Source organism: Pollicipes pollicipes, unplaced genomic scaffold (genome assembly GCF_011947565.3).
Source record: "Pollicipes pollicipes isolate AB1234 unplaced genomic scaffold, Ppol_2.1 Scaffold_4002;HRSCAF=4701_pilon_pilon_pilon, whole genome shotgun sequence".
NCBI classification, from domain to species: domain Eukaryota; kingdom Metazoa; phylum Arthropoda; class Thecostraca; order Pollicipedomorpha; family Pollicipedidae; genus Pollicipes; species Pollicipes pollicipes.
In genome coordinates this window covers 25,896,616-25,917,352 of record NW_023596420.1, presented here as the reverse complement: position 1 = coordinate 25,917,352, position 20,737 = coordinate 25,896,616, and the positions used below count along the sequence as shown (strand labels likewise).

The following is a 20,737-nucleotide window of genomic DNA, read 5'->3' as shown; positions in this document are numbered from 1 at the left end:
CTTACAAGAACAGATTCATTTATTTTCCTGTCTGGGTGATCCTGTGCTCTGTAGATGACTGTGAGCTCTTAAAGGGGCACAGTGTCTATACCTCCCTGGATTTCAGCCTGAGCGTGCTTTCCCAAAGAATGGTCAACAAAAGGGATATTCCCTGTTCTGTTTTTAGCGTCTCGAAGGTATTCATTACATGTTAACGGAGTAGGGCGCACGGGCTCCCGGACGTAGACTATGTCCCTCCCATGTTTTCACACAGTTTACACCTAATTTTGCAAACCAAATTTTTTGGCGTGCAAACCTTTTGTACGCAAACGTTCTTCTTTATTTTTTTTCATCTCTAAGCCTGATTGTCCGGGTGGCAACAGATGTCATTTAGGCAAGTCTGAGTTTCAAAGGGTTTGCTCGTAGCATCGTCTTTTCTAACATCAAGAAAAAATAAAGATCCAAGGAAAAGTCGCGCAGAAAGCCCTAACTTAGCATTTCTCGTTCAATCAAGAAACAGTGCAATATGCATTATACTGATGCTCGTAATGTCTGCTTCTCTCAAACAGGCAAAGCTTACCCTCAAGGTCAAAGGCCAATATCACACAAAACGTAGTACTCCAAGACGCAGTTGTTTTCTTAAGAAATACAGCAAAAAGATGGCATATTCATGCGGAGCCCACATGTTAACCTGCCGGGGTATTCTCGGTGGATCAGAGGCTCTTTGTGTTGGTTTCGATTAACCTCCCGACACAATCCCGATAGGCTCATGGGCTCTCTGCATTGGTCTAGCGCGCTTTCAATTCTCTGTGACTTGCTTAGGGCCCTACGCTCTTGTCGGGGGCCCATCTGTTAACCTGCTTGAGCGCACCCGGCCGTTCGGGGCCCTCCAAATGGGGTCTCGAGCACTTTATATTTAAATGGAGGTCCCTGCCATTTGTGGGGGCCCCATCTGTTAACCTGCTCGGGCACACTGGGTTGTTTGGGGCCCTGCACATCGCGTATTTTAATGTAGGGCCCTACACTCTTGTCGGGGGCCATATGATGACCTGCTCGGGTACCCTCGATCTTTCGGGGGCCTTCAACACTGGGTCCTGGATACTTCTTATTTGGATGCGGGGGCCCAACGCTCTTTTCGGGGGCCTGTATGATAACCTGGTCGGGCACATGCGATCATTCGGGGGCACTCTACCTTGGGCCTTGGATACGTACTATTTGAATGAGGGGGGGGGGGAGGGGGCTTCGCACTTGTCGGGAACCCCTCTGTTCGCCTCCTCGGCTTTAGTGGATTGTTCGGGGCCCTGCACATGGGCTTTGGCGTTTTAATTTAAGGCCCTGCGCTCCTACCGGGGCCATCTGATACATCCTCTGCTCTGTGCTGCTGCTGCTACACTGCTGATCGGGCACATTCCACTTTTCGGGGGCCCTTCGCACCGGGTCTTCAGCACTTTCTTTTTGAATGGAGGACCGAACGTTCTCGACAGGGGCCCTGTTAACCTGCTCTGGCGCACTCGATCACTCGGGGGCCCTCTACATCGTGTCGCGGGTATTTCATATTTGAACGGCAGGCCCTGCGCTCTTGTATGGGGGCCCCCATCTGCTAACCTGCTCGGGCACACTCGATTGTTCGGGGGCCCTCCACTTCATATTTGAAAGGAGGACTTTATGCACATGTTTGCGGCCCCATCTGTTCGCCTCGTCAGCCACCCTCGATTGTTTGGGGGGGCCCTGCATATTGCGTCTTAGTGCTTGAATTTATGGCCCTGCACTCCTGTCGCGGGCCATTTGATAATCCGCTCGGGTAAACTCCATCTTTCGGGGACCCTCCGCACTAGGTTTTAGGTGCTTCTTATTTGAATGCATGACTATATGCTCTTGTATGGCCCCTTTTTAAAACCTGCTCGGGCATACTCTATCATTCGGGGGTTCTATACATTGAGTCTTGGGTACTCCTTATTTGAATGGAGGGCTCTACGCCCTTGACAGGTCCCTATATGCTAACCTGCTCGTGCACACTCGATCGTTCGGGGTCCTCCGCACTGTGTCGTGAGTATTTCTTATTTGAATAGAGGGCCTCGCGCTCTTGTCGGGGCCCCCATCTGTTATCCTGCTCCAGCACACTCGATCATTCCGGGGCCCTCCATACTGTGTCTTGGGTAGTTCTTACATGAATGGATGGCCCTATGCCCTTTGCGGGCCCCATCTGCTTAGCTGTTCGGACCCGTGGCGGATACAGGGGAGGGGGAGGGGAAGGCACGGGGCCATTGCTCCCATGGGCCATGCCGAGGGGACCTATAGACTCCGAAAGGGCCCTTAACCGGCCGAACGGGCGCAGTTTTCTAACAAAACAAAAACACGGCAAAATGGGACGCCGCTTATTTGGGCCATAGACGACCAAGACCGATTGCTAGCAAAATAAAAGAGTTCATTAGCACACAAAGTCAGTTCTTCTTTGATTGAGAACGCGCTGTTTGAAGAAAATTTTGGGGCTCATTACACTGTCCAGAGGAAATACACTGTTGCCCGGGCGCTAATGACCACTTACCGGGTCAATCTGACCTCCAAGGAGCTTTTACGTTGCCCTTGATCCCTGCATTTTCTCGTAGGGCCCAACGCTGCTGTTGGGACGCTATTTGCTCCCATGCCTGGGCTTTATTGATCGATCACGTTTTCCTCTACGGATTCTCTCCGTTTGCCCGGAAGGCTCCATACGCTTTTTCTGGGGTCATGTGTCAGGGTGCACTCAGTTGTTCAGGGGTCCTTCATGCTAGTCTTCAGGGGCCCACTGATTACTTGCTCAGGGACACTTCATACTTCCGATACCATCCAGGCGTCCGTTTGGTCTGGGAACTTTTTTATAAGGTTCTCGGCATCAGTACAGATTATCCCGTTCGAGAATGCTCGATTGTCTATACGCTCCACTTGGCTGGTCACGGAAATAATAAAGCATTTTCACGCGAGATAATTTGCGTGGACGCCGAGAACCTAGCGAAGAAAGAGCGACACAAGATAAGCGAGAGGGAGGCAAGACCTTCTCTGAAGTTCTCGCCTGTTTGGCTCTTAGCAGAGGCAAGATCGACTCTTCGATAGACTTTGCGAGCTCTCGATAGGCTGGCTTGTTTTTCAGTGCTCCGATCTGCGGGTGCCAAAGCTTTCCCGTTATATTACTATTGTCATAACTCGGTCAGGTATTCCTGGGGCAAGAAAATCTTCACAAGAAACAGAAAATTGCACGGTTTGCCGTCATCTTCACCGAAACATGCACCTGAATAACTTGTCACCGTCGATCACGAAAATATACATAATGCATGTAAGCATCGGGTGTGGCAGCGTTTTCGGGGTATAATTGTTTTTGAAAGTCTATTCGCATTGCCCTGCCATCGGGCTGTCTTTAGTGAGCGTGGGTACGCACTGAAGCTAACTTTCTATAACAAACCGATCGACTTAAGCCACAATGGTCCTTTGTGCTAGGTCGATTCTGGACCACTGCTTGGCGCGAAATCTGATGATGACTTAGCCGAATGCCCATCGATAAGCAAAATACAAAATACACAAAACTCTCTCTCTCTCTCTCCTCGCACATCAACTTTCTCTCAACACTCTCTCGACTTCTATTCTTGGTCCTTTGTGCTAATCCTCTCTCCCTCACTCTTGAGCTCTAATATCTCTCTTGGACTTAGCTCGCTCTCTGCCTCGCTTTCGCTCAAAAACTCTCAGGTAACTCTCTCTCCTCTCTCTCTTCTCTCTCTCCTCTCTCTCTCTCTCTCTCTCTCTCTCTCTCTCTCTCTCTCTCTCTCTCTCTCTCTCTCCTCTCTCTCTTCTCTCTCTCTCTCCTCTCTCTCTCTCTCTCTCTCTCTCTCTCTCTCTCTCTCTCTCTCTCTCTCTTCTCTTCTCTCTCTCTCTCTCTCTCTCCTCTCTCGTCTCTCTCTCTCTCTCTCTCTCTCTCTCTCTCTCTCTCTCTCTTCTCTCTCTCTCTCTCTCTCTCTTCTCTCTCTCTCTCACTCTCTCTCTCTCTCTCTCTCTCTCTCCTCTCTCTCTCTCTCTCTCCTCTCTCTCTCTTCTCTCTCTCCTCTCTCTCTCTCTCTCTCTCTCTCCTCCTCTCTCTCTCTCTCCTCTCTCTCTCTCTCTCTCTCTCTCTCTCTCTCTCTCTCTCTCTCTCTCTCTCTCTCTCTCTCTCTCTCTCTCTCTCTCTCTCTCTCTCTCTCTCTCTCTCTCTCTCTCTCTCTCTCTCTCTCTCTCTCTCTCTCTCTCTCTCTCTCTCTCTCTCTCTCTCTCTCTCTCTCTCTCTCTCTCTCTCTCTCTCTCTCTCTCTCTCTCTCTCTCTCTCTCTCTCTCTCTCTCTCTCTCTCTCTCTCTCTCTCTCTCTCTCTCTCTCTCTCTCTCTCTCTCTCTCTCTCTCTCTCTCTCTCTCTCTCTCTCTCTCTCTCTCTCTCTCTCTCTCTCTCTCTCTCTCTCTCTCTCTCTCTCTCTCTCTCTCTCTCTCTCTCTCTCTCTCTCTCTCTCTCTCTCTCTCTCTCTCTCTCTCTCTCTCTCTCTCTCTCTCTCTCTCTCTCTTCTGTATCGTTGCCCCGGCGGACCGCCGCGAGCATCGGCATCGAAACAGAGGCGTTCGAAAGGGAGAGGGAGCTGCTGATTGGATTCACCTGGGGCGCCATCCGGGGCTTTGTGCGGCGAAAACGTCGATAGCTGGCCCGTCAAAGCCGATCCGCTTGGCACCATATTGAAACACGCGGTCATACATATATATATATATATATATATATATATATATATATATATATATATATATACATATATGTTAATAATCTTACGAAGCCGATTACTCTTCATATATGTTTTGTTAAAAATCACAGCGGAATCAGCACTGATGGCCTTTTCGAATGTTTTCACGATAAATGTGGTGAGAGCTTTCGCTTCTTCCCGTAGCTCGTTTTAGATGGCATCACAGCTCATAAGTCAATGACAGCTCATGATACAAGGAGAATATAGATTGCCATATAAGGTGGCAATCCATATTTCATCTGCATTTTCTAAAAAAGTATTTGTAAGTAAAATCATGCCGTGGAATTTGCATGGCCTGGTATTATGTAGCAGTTTTAGACAAAGCCGATATCATAGTACGTTTGTAAGCTTGAAATTATCTCGTATAACATCTCATAGTACGTATATCCCGTAAATATTAATCCATATATATCCCTATTCTCCTGTTTTTCTCCGAAGAATAAGACTATTACTACTGTCCTATCTATGTGAATAATGCCCCTAGCAAATGGACTGAACAGCTTATTTCGTACCTGTTCTTGCATGGATTGTGGATCATTCATCCCATATGCATATACTGACTGAGCGGAAGATTTGTCCGCAAATTTGGCGGGCGGCGGTTTGCGTACGGGACTGGATGTAATGTGGATAAGAGCTTTGACTGAATGACACAGGGTCCTTTCATTAAGACGCCGATCGCAAAGGACGAGGAGACCTGGTCCGGTCCAGCACGAGACAGGTGCCGGGATGTCCGACATGTTCGGATGTCCGGTCCGCGGGGTTGTGTACCGCGGCGAACAGAGCGGAAATGAGTCATGGGCCTCCGTCTCTGACGCGAAGAAGGCGGCGTCCCCCACTGAGCTGGCCGTGTTTCCGTCGCGGTCGGGCCGCCCCGTCGACAGGCCTCGCGCGTTTGTGGCGGGGCTTCGTTCACGGGAGAGCGCCGGCGCGCGCATGGCTGCGCGCTCTATCTGGCGACCATCGGGCGTCTTGGTGTCCATGGGTGTCTTGTCCGCCGGCCCACTACGGGTGCGGTTGCCAGCCTGGCCAACGACCTGGGCAGCCTCTGAGCTCACCTGTGTGTCCGTGCTCCGCATTCAACCGATTGTGGATCATTCATCCCACACGTATACACTGGCTGAGCGGAACATTTGTCCGCAAATTTGGTGGGCGGCGGTTTGTGAGTTGGACTGGCTGTGATGTGGATAAGAGCTTTATGTCTTACCGGCTGCCAGGGCAATTTCAAGGCGGGACGCTTCTATTACGTCATTTACCAGACATAAGGTATATATACTATGAATATATGTTTGTATGGTATATATAGGTATGTGCTAGTGGTGTGGCCGGGAGCCGATCCCACGATCGAAAAGTCCAGATATAAACACCCTGACCACTATGCCACGATCGCCACTCTGAGGCGCGTCCTAAACTCGTCTCGATAAATTCCAGGCTGATGTTGAGCCCCATATTCTATACGAAGGAGGTTCTGAAGCGTAAAAGTAAGGATCACGTCAAGATTGATGAAGCGGATGGCGAATGCTAGCTCACGATTCTCCCAACTCATCCAGCTTATATATTGCAAACCAGCGCAGTGACATACACTTGATTCCGTTGTTCACATGGTCAATCAAATATACCTTTAAGCGCGGCACGTGCGCAGCGCTTTTTATGACGGTTGGCAGGCAGTTCAATACATTCGCAGGCAACGCTTGCCTTTTTCTTACTAGTTACTTGCAACCAGGAGTGCCGTTCCCTTTCCAGTTGCAGGGGATCTATCCCCCACCCCGACTTGGGCTCCAGCCTGCAGATTTGGGAAAAGGGGACCAAATTCGGAGAGAAACCCGTATGTTGGCATATTATCGGGGTAGTTTTCCTTGTTTTCTTATCGCTCAGCTATCCAACTTGTTTTCGAAACTACGCTCCCGCTTTAAGTGTCTAACTGAACGAACGAAATGGTCGTAGGCTAGACCATTGAGCGCGTCTAACCAGGGGAGTAGCTTCGGGATTCAGATGATGAGACAGCTCCCCCCCCCCCCCCCACTCCTTTTGAGAGTAAGGACATGTGAAACTCGGGGTAAGTCCTGTTTGCAGGAGTGCATGAAGAATTTGCAATGTGGGAAGGAGGGCGAACAACTGAATGAAATCGTTGAAAATATAGACTAGCGTAAAAAAGGACCTTGCGATCGACATGACGTTCACATGGAGCAGTCATCAAATCAGTCAGTTTTACACATCAGTCATCAATTACTTCAAAAGTGAGTTGTGAAACATTACCAACACGTACGGTAAATAACGAAGCTAAATCAAGCAGATAATTCTATATATAGCCCGCAATACCAAAACGGCAGGTGTCCCGACAAATGCCTGCCACGACCAGCCTGCAGTTACTGCCGAGTAACCAGTGTCTTCGATGCAACGGGTCAGAGATCAAGTTTCGAATTATTTAATACGCCTGCTGCCAGGAGCGTGCTGACGCGGCAAATTTTGCGTGCATAAACAAAATGTTGTCAACACTGTACCCCATGACGTCATTCGTCGGCCTAGACGGGGAAATTCGGCTGTGGTAGCCCTCTATCGGGCAATATGCAAACCAATAAGTGAAGGGTTGCCAGGAAGTGGTGCTGATTTCTAACCCTTAAGTCTCTCGCACGCTGGATGCTATGAACGATGAGTATTATGACCTCCGGATGCTACGATTTGAGATGCTCCGCTCTTGGATGTTCTAATTCTCCTCTGTCCAGGAATATGGGGCGATTTTTTGATGATGTGAACACTTGATGCTGCGATTCTGGATGTCTGTCCACTGGACGTTATAAGCTCTGAATGTTTCGATAGGCATGCAGATTATAATGTTAACGCAGCCGGTAATTTAGCAGCAAATAATGGTCGCAGTTGAGGTCGTTTTATTACTTGGTGTGTTCAAGAATGGATACACCTAATGCATCGTATATGAGGTGCGATGGGCCTTCTATTTCTTCAGAAGTCGTACTAGATGAGCGTCGTCTCTGATTGATTCTGGAAAAGAAAAGACGTTCTCAGGCAACCATGCGATGACCTTGTTCATTTTTCAACTAATCTCACTCGCGCTGTTCAACATTACTGAGGCCCCTTGCTTCTTCCCGGGCAAGGGGGCCTCTTGAGTAGAACATTAGGGAGCACATTATCGTTCCCCAGTCAGGAGCTGAAGGGTCATTCCGTTCCACTACGGGGTGTCTTTCAGCTGTCATTCTGGCGATACGGGGTGGGATCGCTGGTCGAAACGGAGGCCCTTAGAGTGACGCATCATATCACATTGGTCCCAACCTTGACGCAGAAGGCCTTTAGACCCGCGCGTACTGCAGTTGGCTCCGGATCGAAGCAGAAACCCTCATTGACGCCACAACATTCCTGATCACCACAGGTGTTCCAGCAATTGGCACAAAGACTCCACGTCGGTTCAATGGGTCTATGCCGAAATTGGGTTGGAGGACCCACCGTTCGATACAGGGGGCTCTGACTGGCACAGGGCCATTACATTGCCTCAATGTGAACAATCATTATAGGCTCTCATGCTTCTTTTCATTGTCAGAGACCCCAACCAGCGCGAGAGGCCTCTGTCATTCAAGGCCTTTTCCCCGTCCCTGTTGTGCGAATCTTGCCCCGACCGACCCGAGGCCCCTTGTTGACAGCAGTAGTGCAGTTAGGGGCGGGGGGCACAAAGGGTACGTGTCCCCTTAGCTTTCGAGGAGACCTTCGGGCCCCTCGGGACGTGCCATTAATGGCTTGATTCAAAGGTCCGAAGGTCCTGAAAGGCCGGGCGGAAGTCGCATTCAGGATCCATCCTCCAGAACAGACCAGTATAATATACACGTATAAGCAACGCCGCAGAGACAACAAAGCAGAACGCTCCGATCCCCGTAAATATACACCATATGGCTTCGAGACCACCGACAAATTCCGACATCATCCTTGCGCTTTAATTAGTCAGGGAAAGCCATGTCGTCCCAGAATTAAACCCCGGTCGCCATGTCAATCAGCCCCAGATTCTGCACTGTGATGGCGTGTTCAAGGGTTGGCTCTGGTCTGTGTTGCGTCATATTCTAGGGTCCTGAGTTGGAAAGAAGATAATTATAAGCGTGCACACACCTCTAACCTAAGAAAATATATTGGCAAGCACTTATTACGTGTAAATGTTGCTGTTCAGGACGGATGACTTCCATGTAACGGGCGCATTATATTTGACTGTCAATCTGACGTGGCAAGACCAATCACCGTGATATCAAGATCTGCACGTGGTACAAGGGTTATGGTGTGTTCAGGAAACAGGAGTGCGTGAATTAACGAGAAAATTAGGCGAGTATTATGCTTCCAATATCCGTCAAACTGTGCTGATGCATGTCACAATAGAACGCTGAGGCGAATGAGAATTATTATGCGTGATATCGACGCCAAGTACCTGCGTCCAGCGCGGGTGCCTGGATGTTTGACTGCATGCCATGAGAACATGCCACTGCATTTTATGTTCATACGCTTCTTCACAAAATTGCTGGCACACGCAAAATAAAATAAATTGCAATTGTAGCATTTACCATGCAGCGTTCTCTTAAAATTCAACTAAGCTCAGGGCATTCGGCATCTGAAAAATAATTGCAACACATGTAGGTCACATACGACCAGTAGCGCAGGCAGAGGTTGGGACACAGGGGGTAGCTGCCCGCGTCACGTAGGCTCCGAGGGGCCCTTCGGGCCTTTAGCAACCTACCATTAAAGGCCCGATTTAAGGTCCTGCAGGGTCCAAAGGTCGGTCGTATTCAGGCGCCCCGGCCTGCACGGCCGGGCACTTCAATCCCAGCCAGAGGGCCCTGCGCGCTGATCAGGTGCCCCTGAGTCAATAATGTCATATATATATATATATATATATATATATATATATATATATATATATATATACATCACAAGTAACGCACAGCGGGATCCGTGGTGGCATCGACCTGAGGGTCCATTTCTCAAGCAGGGACAAAGCCGGAGCCAGCGATTTACATTGCTCGGGACCCCGTAGCGCTTAACGGGAGCCTTGTGCTGGCAAGGACCCAAGTCGGCCCGAGGCAGTGTTCGAGGAGGTCCGGAGAGCCTGGAGGGCCCACCGGATCCGACCATCAATGGCTCCATTGGCGGGTGTAAGGGCGCGAGGAGCTGGTCGGAGGCTTATTCAGAGGTCCCGGTTTGCGAGATGGATCCTCAAATGACAGTCAGAGCGCCGATTGCGCCGATCAGGGACACATTGATTCGCATGAGTCTATATGTCGGTCAGGCACCGCCAGTACCGCATAGTCCGCCCCGTACCGGTATAGTCCTGTGGGCTCATTCTCAGCCAGCTGCAAAGCCGGGTTCAGGGATTTATACTGGTCGGGGCCCCTGTATCTGCCAGGAGCCCACAGCGCTTAACAGATGGTCCTGTGCCCGTAAGTGGCTCCGAGCCGACCATTGGCAGTGTTCCATGAGACCCGAAGAAGGGTACAGGCGGCCCAACGGAACCGACAATCAAAGGCCCGGTTGGAGAGCATACGGGCGCGAATGACTGACTGTAGGTTACATAGAGAGTCCCGGCCCGTAGGGTCGTGACCTGAAATGTAAGTCAAAGGTCCTCTTGCACTTTTTGAGGAACCGCTGAGATAATGCGGGTGTTGAAGTCGGCCAGAGACCAAGAACACCGAACAGTTGGCTCCCCGTCAGTCTGAACCTTGGGGGTCAATTTCCCGAGAAGGAGTAAGACCGGGGCCACGACTTGCATTGGTCCAGGTGCCTGAAACAGTGGTTGGGCCCCTGTGTCGGTCAGCGGTCCACGGGGCATAACAGGGGGTCATGTCTCGGCTGGTGACCCCTTGTTAGCCCGGGGGCTTTGTTTGAGAATGTCCGAAGAGGACCGAAGGGCTCTTCGGGACCAAAGACTAAGGGCCTGATTGGACTCGGGCCCGACCCCCTACCCGAGTGCCGTGATCTTAAATGTCAGGCAGTGGGCTTCCATTAGGCCCTTTTATTGGGGCTCTCTAGCCCTAATATGTAACGTCTTTACACGGAGTCAAACAGTTGGCGGTATGTCCGTCAGAGCCCTCGAGGCCCAAGCACGAACAAGGCCAGCGCCCGCGATATGCAATGTTCTGGTTCCCTGGCACAGTGAGCGGCTCTTGTGTCGGTAAGGAGCCACAGTGCCTATCAGGGGGAGTGTAGCGGCAAGTGGCGCGAGTCGGCCAGAAGTGGTGCTTAAGGGGCGCGACGAGGGGCCGAAGGGTCTCTTGAGACCAGAGATCAAGGGTCATATTGGAAGGCTGAACGACCAAAAGGACTGGAGGTAGGTCACATTAAGGTCTCCCGCCCGTAGGACCGCGATATCAAATATCAATTGGATGGCCCGCCATTTACATTGGCCGGAGTCCCTGCAACAGTGCGAGCTCCTGTATTGTTCAGGGGCCCACAGTGCCTAGCAGGGTATTTTGTGCCAGAGCCTTGACAAAGCCAAAGCTTGACGCACAGCCAGAGCCTTGACAAAGGGGAACAGGGTCAAAAAAGGGTCCATAGCAGTAAAAGGCCGCACCGCTCCCCCAAATTGCCCGATGCTGGCAATTTGTTAGTGAAGACATGTTCTTTTTTATATGTTTCATTTTTACCTTCAAAATTGGAAAAGAAACCAGAAGCCACCGCGAGATAAATGCTGTCTGAGGTTTAGTCAATGCACTGAAATAGCATGTGTTAAAAAGCTGCATCCAAAAATCTGCGACGCTTTTCATGTTGCAATGGTTCAGTAGGCTCTTTTTGAACCCATAGCACTGAAGAAGTTTATCAGCAGTTTTATCTGGGTTGTACAGAGATAACAAAGACCCCACGAATGGAAACTGAGGATCAAAATATGTCGACAATTCGTATTTACATGGCCAAACCATGTCTGTCAGGAACTGTTCAACATTCAGCCAGAATCGATTAGTGATACAACTTGTGTAACGTAGTTTGAGCATGTGTGCGCACATCTTAGCAACAATAACCTCGACACATGGCATTGCAGTTTCCATAGGCTGCGCGGCGTCAACCCCGTAGTTAACACTAAGTCGTGGGCAACAGTTAGACAAAGACGATGACGCATCTGAAAGGAGTACCTTTGAGAACTTAAGGACTTAAAATCACACATTTAGAAGATATTTGTAGGGCGCATATTTTTCCTGAGCGATTTTTTAACTGGATGATGCTGACGTATTGACCTTTAGAGCATTGCTGGAATCTGGTCGAGGAACTAGAAGAAAAAAGGTAGAAGCGTTTTTTTCATATTGCTGTAACTGTTAACCTGTAATTAAGAAAATACTCGCCGAGTCTAATCTTTGATCGGTACGAATTAATTTTGAAAAAAGTTTGAAAACATTGTTTTACGATGGTCGTTCTTGCGCTCACCACGCCCGCCGCCTGGCGTTACTTTCAGTGGCCAATGCCGCTCGGTTTTACGGAAACTGCAACCCAAGATACCGCTGTCCTTGCTCCCGAGATTGCGGGCGCGCAAGCTCAAAGCTTTTGATGTAATATGTTTCACTAGTTGATTCTGCAAAAGAAATAACGTTCACAGGCAAACATGAGATGACCTTGTACGTTTTTAAACCCATTTCGACACACTCCGTTCAACATTAATAAGATCCCTATTTCTCTCCGGGAAAAGACCCACTTGAGAATAACACTACGGGCACATTATTGTTCCCGGCCAAGAGCTGAAGGACCATTTGTCCGAACGCGGTATGTCTTATCGGCTGTTATTCCTGCGACGCGGGAAGAGATCCCATGGCCAATACGGAGGCCATTAGAGAGGTACATCATATAATATTGGTCCGCTCCCTGACGCGGGAGGCCTTCTGACCCGCGCGGTTGACCCAGGATCGACGCAGGAATCCTCATTGTTGCAACAACGTCCCTGATCGTCGCAGGTGGTCCAATAGTTGGCACGTAGACGACAGTCCGGCTTAAAAGGCCCATGTTGGAATTGGGCTGGAGAGCCCACCATTCGGTAATGGTGCCCTGACTGGCACAGGACCCTTCAAATTGCCTCAATGTGAGCACTCGTCATAAGTTATGTTTCCTCTCGTTGTTGGAGGGCCCCGGCCAACGCAAGAGGATCTCTGTCATTGCGAGTCCCGTTCCGTCCCTGTTGAGCAAACTTCCTCTGACCGACTCGAGACCCCTTGTTAGCCAAAACACGTTGCTGGGCACTTTGGGCCACTGAAAGATACAGGAGCGTCGGCCAATATAAATGGCGGGCCCGGTCTTGTCCCTGCTTCGAGAATGGGACCCCGGAACTCAGACCAACACGGAGCCGACTGTTCGTTGTTGGTGATATCTGGTAGAAAAAGAGGAATGCTCCGTCTCAGGGGTCCCAATCAGTGCAAGAGGTCGTTTAACGGACATTTGAGATCAAGGCCCAATGGGTGGGGGTCCTTGGTGTGACCCATGGCCAGTACTTTGGGTACTTCAGCGTTCCAATATGACCCCTGGTCTTTTGTCGCGAGATCTTCGGCCCCGCTTCGGACCGCCTCAAACCCTGCTCATGGCCGACTCGGGCCCATCCGCCGCCACAGGACCGGTGTTAGGCACTATGGCTCCTGACCGGGGCACTATGGCTCCTGACCGACACAGGAGCCCTTCATTTTGTCAGGAGCCCTGAACATAGCAAATCGCGGGCCCCGGCCTGGTTCCTACTTGAGAAATAGGCCTCCAGGGTTCGGACGGACGTGGAGCCGACTGTTCGGTGTTCGGGATCTCTGGCCGACCTGGATACCCGCACTGTCTCAGGGGCTTCCTGGAACGGTGCAAGAGGACCTCTGACAAATATTTCAGGTCACGATTCTACGGTCCGCGATTCTTTAAGTGATTTACAGCCAGTCCTTCGGGCCCTTATGCCCTCCAACCGGACTTTTGATCGCCGGTTCCGGTGAGCCGCTCAGGCCCCTCTTCGGACCTCACCGAACACTTCCCTTGTTCGGCTCGGGATCCCATGCGAGCACGGAACACTGTTAGGTGCTGTGGGCCCGTTACAGACATAGGGGTTCCGAACAGTGTAAATAACTGGCCCCGGCTTTATAGCTGAATGGAAATGGGCTCTCAGGCCCAAAGCAACAGGGAGCCGTTCGTGCGTTACTGGTGATATCTGACAAACATATAAGCCCTTATCGACTCAGGGGGCTCCTGATCAGCGCAGCGTCCTTTGGCTGGCATTGGAGTGCACAGCCCCGTCTCCGTCTCTGCAGCGTTGATTATACGTGTATTTTCTCCACTAAATCTTTCGTTAGATAAATGCTGCTTGTTCTGGAGGCACTAATTTGGGCATTGCTGAGTCGTAACTATTTGCAAAAGTATTTCCTTAATCCTTACAGCATAGTTCAGTAATGTTATATGCCGATATGAATTGATTTGGTCCCGGGGCTTGTTGCTTTTTGGGATGGGCATCAGCACGCCCTCTTTCAAGGAAAGAGGTACATCACCCTTATTGTAACTTCCGTTATGCATCCTTGACAAGAAACGCATAACATCTTTTCCAAATATTTTGTGAAATTCAGCCGGGAATCCGTCAGTTCCAGGCATTTTGCCGTTTTTCACGTTTCACAATGCTGCGTGCAGACCACTCGGCTCTAGAGGGCTCTCCATGAACTCGCTATCGTTGTCGGATAGTGTCTTCCTGGTTTAGTGGCGCGCCAAGGCCGGCAGTTGGCTTTCGGCGCGCTGGTTTGGGATCAGTGAGAAACGGCTGATCACGCGACATAGCGTGACGGGGCGGGCAATCGCAGCCAGCAGTCCATAAAGGGGGTGGGACGGGGAGTGGGGAGTGGGGGTGGGGAGGGGCGGCCGGTCCGTCATTGGTCTGCTCGACGCTAAGGCCGCGAGGTGCAGTGACGCGTGGACGCGGCTCCCAGCAGACCCAGCCGCACAGACGCCAAGATGCTTGCGTGGGCGCTCGTTCTGCAGCTGCTGCAGCTGCACGCCGACGCGCCGCTGGAGCTCTGGAACTACGACGATCCGGCGGCCTGGAAGACCCACTTCCCCCTGTGTGATGGCCCACTGCAATCGCCCATCGATCTGGTGCCCACACCCTGCAGCCGCAGCCCACAGATCGAACGCGTCAAGGTGGATTTTGCGCCAGGCCTGAAGAACGGCGAGATCATGGGCATGAACACTGGCCGCAACATCAAGCTCTTCTTCCGGCCGGAGAACATCACCGCACCGCTCATGCAGCTTACCTTTCCCAGCAAGCCGAAGTTCGGCACCTACAGGTTCCTGGAGATGGTCTTCCACTGGGGAGAAGAGCTGGGTGACCATGGTTCCGAGCACACTATCGACGGCAAGTTCTTCGATGCCGAGGTGCAGATGGTGTTTTTCAGCGACAGGTACGGCACGTACGAAGAGGCCAGGAAGCACCCCGCCGGGCTGACGATCGTGGCAGTGCCGCTCAGTGCTGACTTGGATCGGCCTGTTCCTCATCTCACGTTCCCCATATTCCAACTCGATGTCATCCTTGAGGACCTGGCCCCGGTGAACAGCACCATCCTCATCGAAGCTGACCTCACGCCGATGATGGGGATGATGCAGACCGCACTGACGCGGTACTACAGCTACTACGGCAGCTTGACGGCACCACCCTGCAATCCAGTGGTGCTGTGGCTGGTCTCGTCCACCGAGATGTCACTGCAGCTGGAGTTCATCGTCCAGCTGTACGCTGAGATCTTTCAGGACGATTTGCTTGGCAGGAAGCTTGTCATGAACCGGCGCTCCATCCAGCCCAGCATGAGACGGGTGGTCACAGTGTGCTCGGAGCCATGATCACCCAGGTCGTGTCCTCAGTAGAAGACCAGAAGACCAGAGGACATCAGTCCGCCCTAGACGCGCTGCCTGGGGCCGGCGCAGCACGGCGTCAGGTAGACAGCTGTCACCCATTGGGACGACATCGAAGGCGCCGTCACTGCCTAGTGCGAGGCACCCACCATCGGTGAAGCCATGCGATTTCGATGAGTAAATGCACAGAGAAGGTCTGCATACATATGTCTGTCAGTCACACCCTTGCTGCGTTACAGGAATGTTCACGTTTGAAGATAGTGAAGCAAGCATCAGCTATGATGAAATATAGCTATACAAGCATTTGCACGGATGCCTCGCTAGGCTCAGTGAGAAAAGGAGAATTTTGAACTATCTATCTTTTGCGGTTTCATTGATGATTCTAGCTGGTGCCTGGGTGCCGAAAAAATGGCGCAAAACGTAAAAACGGTCGGAAATAGCCGAATCCATCTTGTTGGCTCGTGCACGCGTGACACACAACACGTGCAACATGGCAATTTATACCAGATGATCGCCCGTTTGCATGTCACTCCTGCGTGTGTCTGTACCCTGGGTGCCGAGATGTGGCCAAAACGTCTGCCTTTAAGGATGGTACATCTTTTCGTGCCATTCCCGTGCCGCTCCAACCCGTCGTCGTCGGGATATTGGTGCGAAATGGCATAGTTGGTCGTTGGCAGTGAAATAGGCAGTCATTCACGTAATCAAGACGGCCGTTTAACCTTGAACAACCCAAAGCCCTAGAGCAGAAACAACCGACGGCGGCGGCCGGGGGACTGAGCGGCGCCGTTCTACCGCGACGCAAAATCAGTCAAGCAGCCCATTAGTCTAGCCTCATTTGCGAGCAAACCATCGCAAAATGTGACCAGCAAAAGAGTGGATAAGAGACAGGATGAACCGGCCAACACGCTGATAACGATTTTAACACAAACTCTGAACAATTTTGACGGTAAAGGCTTGTATTCGGCTGCGTCTTTAAATGCTTTGCATCTTGCAAATTGTCTCGCAATTTGCGGCGCAATGGTGCGTCGCACAAACTCGCGGTGCGCGCTGAAAGTGTAGTCGCTTCAATTGTGAATGTCGAGAAACAAAATTCGCGCCTCTGCCTGCACTGCGCGTCGAGATATATCCCAAAACGTAAAAACCGGTCACAAATGAGCAATTTTGCATTCTTGCCACGTTTGCACGTGCCACGTGGAGCGTAGCACCACCAATTTGATACGATCCTATGGCCCATTCGATTCGTCATCTGGGTGTGCAAGTTTCATGTCATTGCGACATTTGGTTATCGAGATTTGGTTCCGGAATTGGGCGCGGGTCGTGCCGTCGTTCGGTGGTCGTAAAAGTTGTGCCGCGTGTGTTAAACCTGCGTAAATTTGTGGGCCCCTTTTTGTTCACCGCGCGGTCATTTTTGCGAAATGCAGAAATTTGACGTGACGCTGCCACGCTCTGCCAGCAGCCCTCCGTGGTTTGAAAATTTCATTAGCATCTTTCTTACCGTTTAGCCTGCGCATGATCCCGAAGAATGGCGGGCGTGCATACATTGCTGCTGAAGTATAGTAGAAGACCGGATGACAATTTCATTAACACGCACCCGGGTGGCCGCTTGGATACCCTTCGCTTGGGTGGGGGGGGAGGGGGGTCAGTTTGACCCCCCTGAGACCCCGAGAACTAAGAAAGCTAGAGACACCAAATTCACAGGGTGTGTTGATCTGTACGTGAACTCTCTTAGGTCAAATTTTGAGATTCCTAGGTCATAACCTTCGGATCAGGAAAGGTCAGATAAGGTCAAATTCCAAATGGGCTCCAAAGGGCCCCTAAAACCTAGGCAACTGTTATAAACGTCACGGCTCAGTTAATGTCATTGACCTTGTTCGACCTTTTAAAGGTCATGGTGACCAAAATGATATAAGACTGCTTTGAGTTTTTCACTTGGATAAGCGACAAAGAATACGCTAGACAGTATGCCCCTAAAACAAAATGCTGACCTGAGTTATTCTAGGTCTGTGGCCTATTCCGGCCTTTAAGAAGTCCATGGAAGGTGAATAATGCCGTACCTCTTATCAATGTATTCGAAATGAGTACCAGAAACCCGTCCGTACAGCAAGCACGAGAGTAATAAAACAGGTTGGTTTTGGCCTTGGTCTGACCTTTATATCTCACCCTAGGTCAATGCTATTTGTTTATTCAGTTGTTGTGCCTAAGGAAGTACCTTATAGATGCATGGCTCTGTCCAACACTCCGTTTCTTTCATCGGATTGAACGATTCCCTAGAAATTTATTTCTCTGAAACCATGGCCTGACTGACCTTCCATAGGTCAGCGCCCATACAAGGTACATCTAAATTCTCTTATGTAGAACGATACGCTATTGAATTGTCTATAGCTTTGCAAAATTTGGTCGGGCTACGTCGCGCCGTTCGGAAACCACTTTGGAAAAACCTTCGAGGGGTCAATTTGAATTAACCCCCGCCCGAGCGCGTGTTAAATAATTCCTTACCGTTTAGGCTGCGCGTGATCTCAAAGAACGGTGGGCATACATGCATTTTTGCTTTAGTGTAGTAGAAGATAAGCGTCAGCTACGATAACTAGTAATATACTTTTAAGTGGAAAATGCTGCTCTAGACAACACAACTTATCTGTATAGTAAACATGTGCCTCAGTTCGCCGTTGGTCGATTACGTCATCATACCGTGCACAACACTGATTGAGAGCCAACTGACGGACGCTATATCTGGAAATCGTGCCCACGAACGCCAAATATGAACGACGCAACTGTGGACCACTCCCTTTAAACTAATGTATGTGTTCCATGATGCTTGTATGCAACGTTGATCAGGATTTCTCTGTTAGGACAATAGTATTAGCCTTATTCCTCGGTAAAAAACCGGAGGATGGAGGCATAGTTGGGTTGATATTTCGGTGACATGCCGTTATCGAAACAATAGCGAAAGTCACTTTTGCTATTGTTTCGATAAGGGCATGTTGCTGAAATATCAACCCAAATGTATCTCCATTCTCCTGGTTTTTCTCCGAGGAATAATGTTAATACTACTGTCTTACCTATGTGAATAATGTTGCTCGCTAATGCACTGAACGACTTACGTGGGATTTAAGCTGTATATATATATATATATATATATATATATATATATATATATATATATACATATAAGATTAGATTAGCATCTTAATAGGTATGGAGCAATGCAGATTTTAATGAATGCAGCTAAGTATCGCCCTTTTTGACGATTAGACTGGGTATGAAGAAACAGCAAGCATTTTGCCCCAAACCGTGAGCACCTAATTTTGGCCTGCTGTTACTGCCCCTCCGATGTCCACTAGTTCTCTTTTAGATGTGTGTATTGTCCAAAACCGTAACCGTGACCTCGTGTGAAAATCCAGTGCCAACTTGGAGCATAACATAACGCCATTATGCATCTATTCATTTCATGACACTTAAATCAAGGTGTCAGAATAGATCGAAACGTACAGGGCTCATCATGGTCGATCAGATGAAGGCGATTAGTGCCGCAATACGCGATGTGTGCTATAATCTAAATCTTGACAACAATAAGTGTCTTAACAGGCGCCCGGGTGGTCAGTTGGATACCCTTCACTGGGGTGGCGGGTCAAGTTGACCCCCCTTAGATCTCAGGAACTAAGAAAGCTAGCGACACAAAATTGACAGGGTGTCTTGGCCTGTACGTGATCTCCATAGGCCAAAGTCTGAGGCTCTTAGGTCATGACCTTCGGGTCAAGTGACGTTAAACAAGTTTAAATTCCAGGATGGTCTCCAAAGAGCCCCTTGAACCTAGATGACTGTCTTAATAAAAAGATAACATGCTCATTACGCTTGCGAAACGAAATTATTGGCGACAGACTGCTGCTTCCCTGCTGCTTCCCTGCTGCTGCTATGCTGCTTCTGAGGCTGCTGCTTCCCTTCTGCTTCTCAGACTGCTTCTCAGACTGCTTCTCCTCTGCTGCTTTCCTGCTGCTTCCCATCTGCTTTCCTGCTGCTTCTCTGCTGCTTCTCTTTGATGCCTCTCAGAAAACGCGGCCACTGCGTGTTTTACGCGGACTAAAACTAAGCAGTGGCGTTGGGTCTTGTGTCTGGGGCACTTGCGCGTTGCAGGGCTGGGCCGCAGCTTCTGTCAGCGGCGGCAGCGACGGCGGCGGCGTCGCTTTCGACGCGGGCGACGGCACAGCTGGTGGTGGCCGTGGCACTACCGATCGTGGTGCAGGCGCCGGTTCGCGCGGCTGCGGTTGCAGCAGCGCCGGTGGCGCCACCTCAGCATGGCGGCCAGAGAGGAGGTCTGGAGCGGGCACCCTGTGTGCAGAACAGTCAGCACGCCGCGCGGAACCGTGCTGTGTCAACACCTGAAACGGAGGGATCTGCATCAGATGACGTCGGTTGCGACGATAGCGAGCACCCTTGAGCTCCACAAGGTAGCTGCGTCTAGAGAGCTTCTCTATGACGGTGGCGGGCTCGGACCAGCTTGCTTCCTTCCCCGTCTTGATCCGAACATGATCCCCGGGCTGTAGCTGCTGAAGATCGCGGGCACCGTGTCTCCGGTTGAAGCATGTCTCCAGCTTCTTCTTCCTCTGCCGATCTCGGAGTTTGGCATGCTGCCATGTCGCTTCTCCGGTTGGCTGAGCGATGGGGAGACGAGATTGAAGTTCGCGTCCCATCAGGAGACGGGCTGGGGAGTATCCGGTTGCTTCCACAGGCGTCGTGCGGTAGTTGAGGAGGGCGAGGTGGGGGTCCCTCTGGCGAAGTATCCACTTGGTGGTTCTCACGGCCCGTTCAGCTGCTCCGTTGGAAGACGGCGTGTGCGGGTCTGTGATGCGGTTTGTAAAGCCGTAGGACGCTGTGAAGTTGGCGAACGAGCTTGAAGTGAACTGCGTTCCTCCGTCTGTTGTCACGAGGTCTGGTATCCCCAAGCGGGAAAAGAGGTGCTTCAGACGCTCGATGACTGCGCTGCTGGTGAGACTCGGGAGGCGTTGTATCTCCAGATACCTGCTGAAGATGTCCACCGTGACGAGCCAGTTGCAGTTGTTGAAGTGGAAGACGTCTGCTGCAACGTGCGTCCACGGTCTTGATGGCGTTGGGGTTGTCACCAGTGGCTCAGCGTGCTGGGCTGGCGCGTTCACCTGACAGAACGAGC

At 50.7% G+C, this 20,737-nt stretch overlaps 1 protein-coding gene across 1 annotated transcript; it reads left to right on the top strand.

The window, feature by feature from the left end:
- The first annotated feature begins 14,682 nt into the window (after positions 1 to 14,682).
- LOC119094289 (carbonic anhydrase-like) lies at positions 14,683 to 15,561 on the top strand. Its single transcript, XM_037217361.1, has one exon. The coding sequence runs from the start codon at positions 14,683 to 14,685 to the stop codon at positions 15,559 to 15,561; it is 879 nt and encodes a 292-aa protein (XP_037073256.1).
- Positions 15,562 to 20,737: the final 5,176 nt, after the last annotated feature.

Coding starts and splice junctions, on each gene's coding strand:
- LOC119094289 (XM_037217361.1), top strand. CDS start 14,683: ATGCTTGCGTGGGCGCTCGTTCTGCAGCTGCTGCAGCTGCACGCCGAC.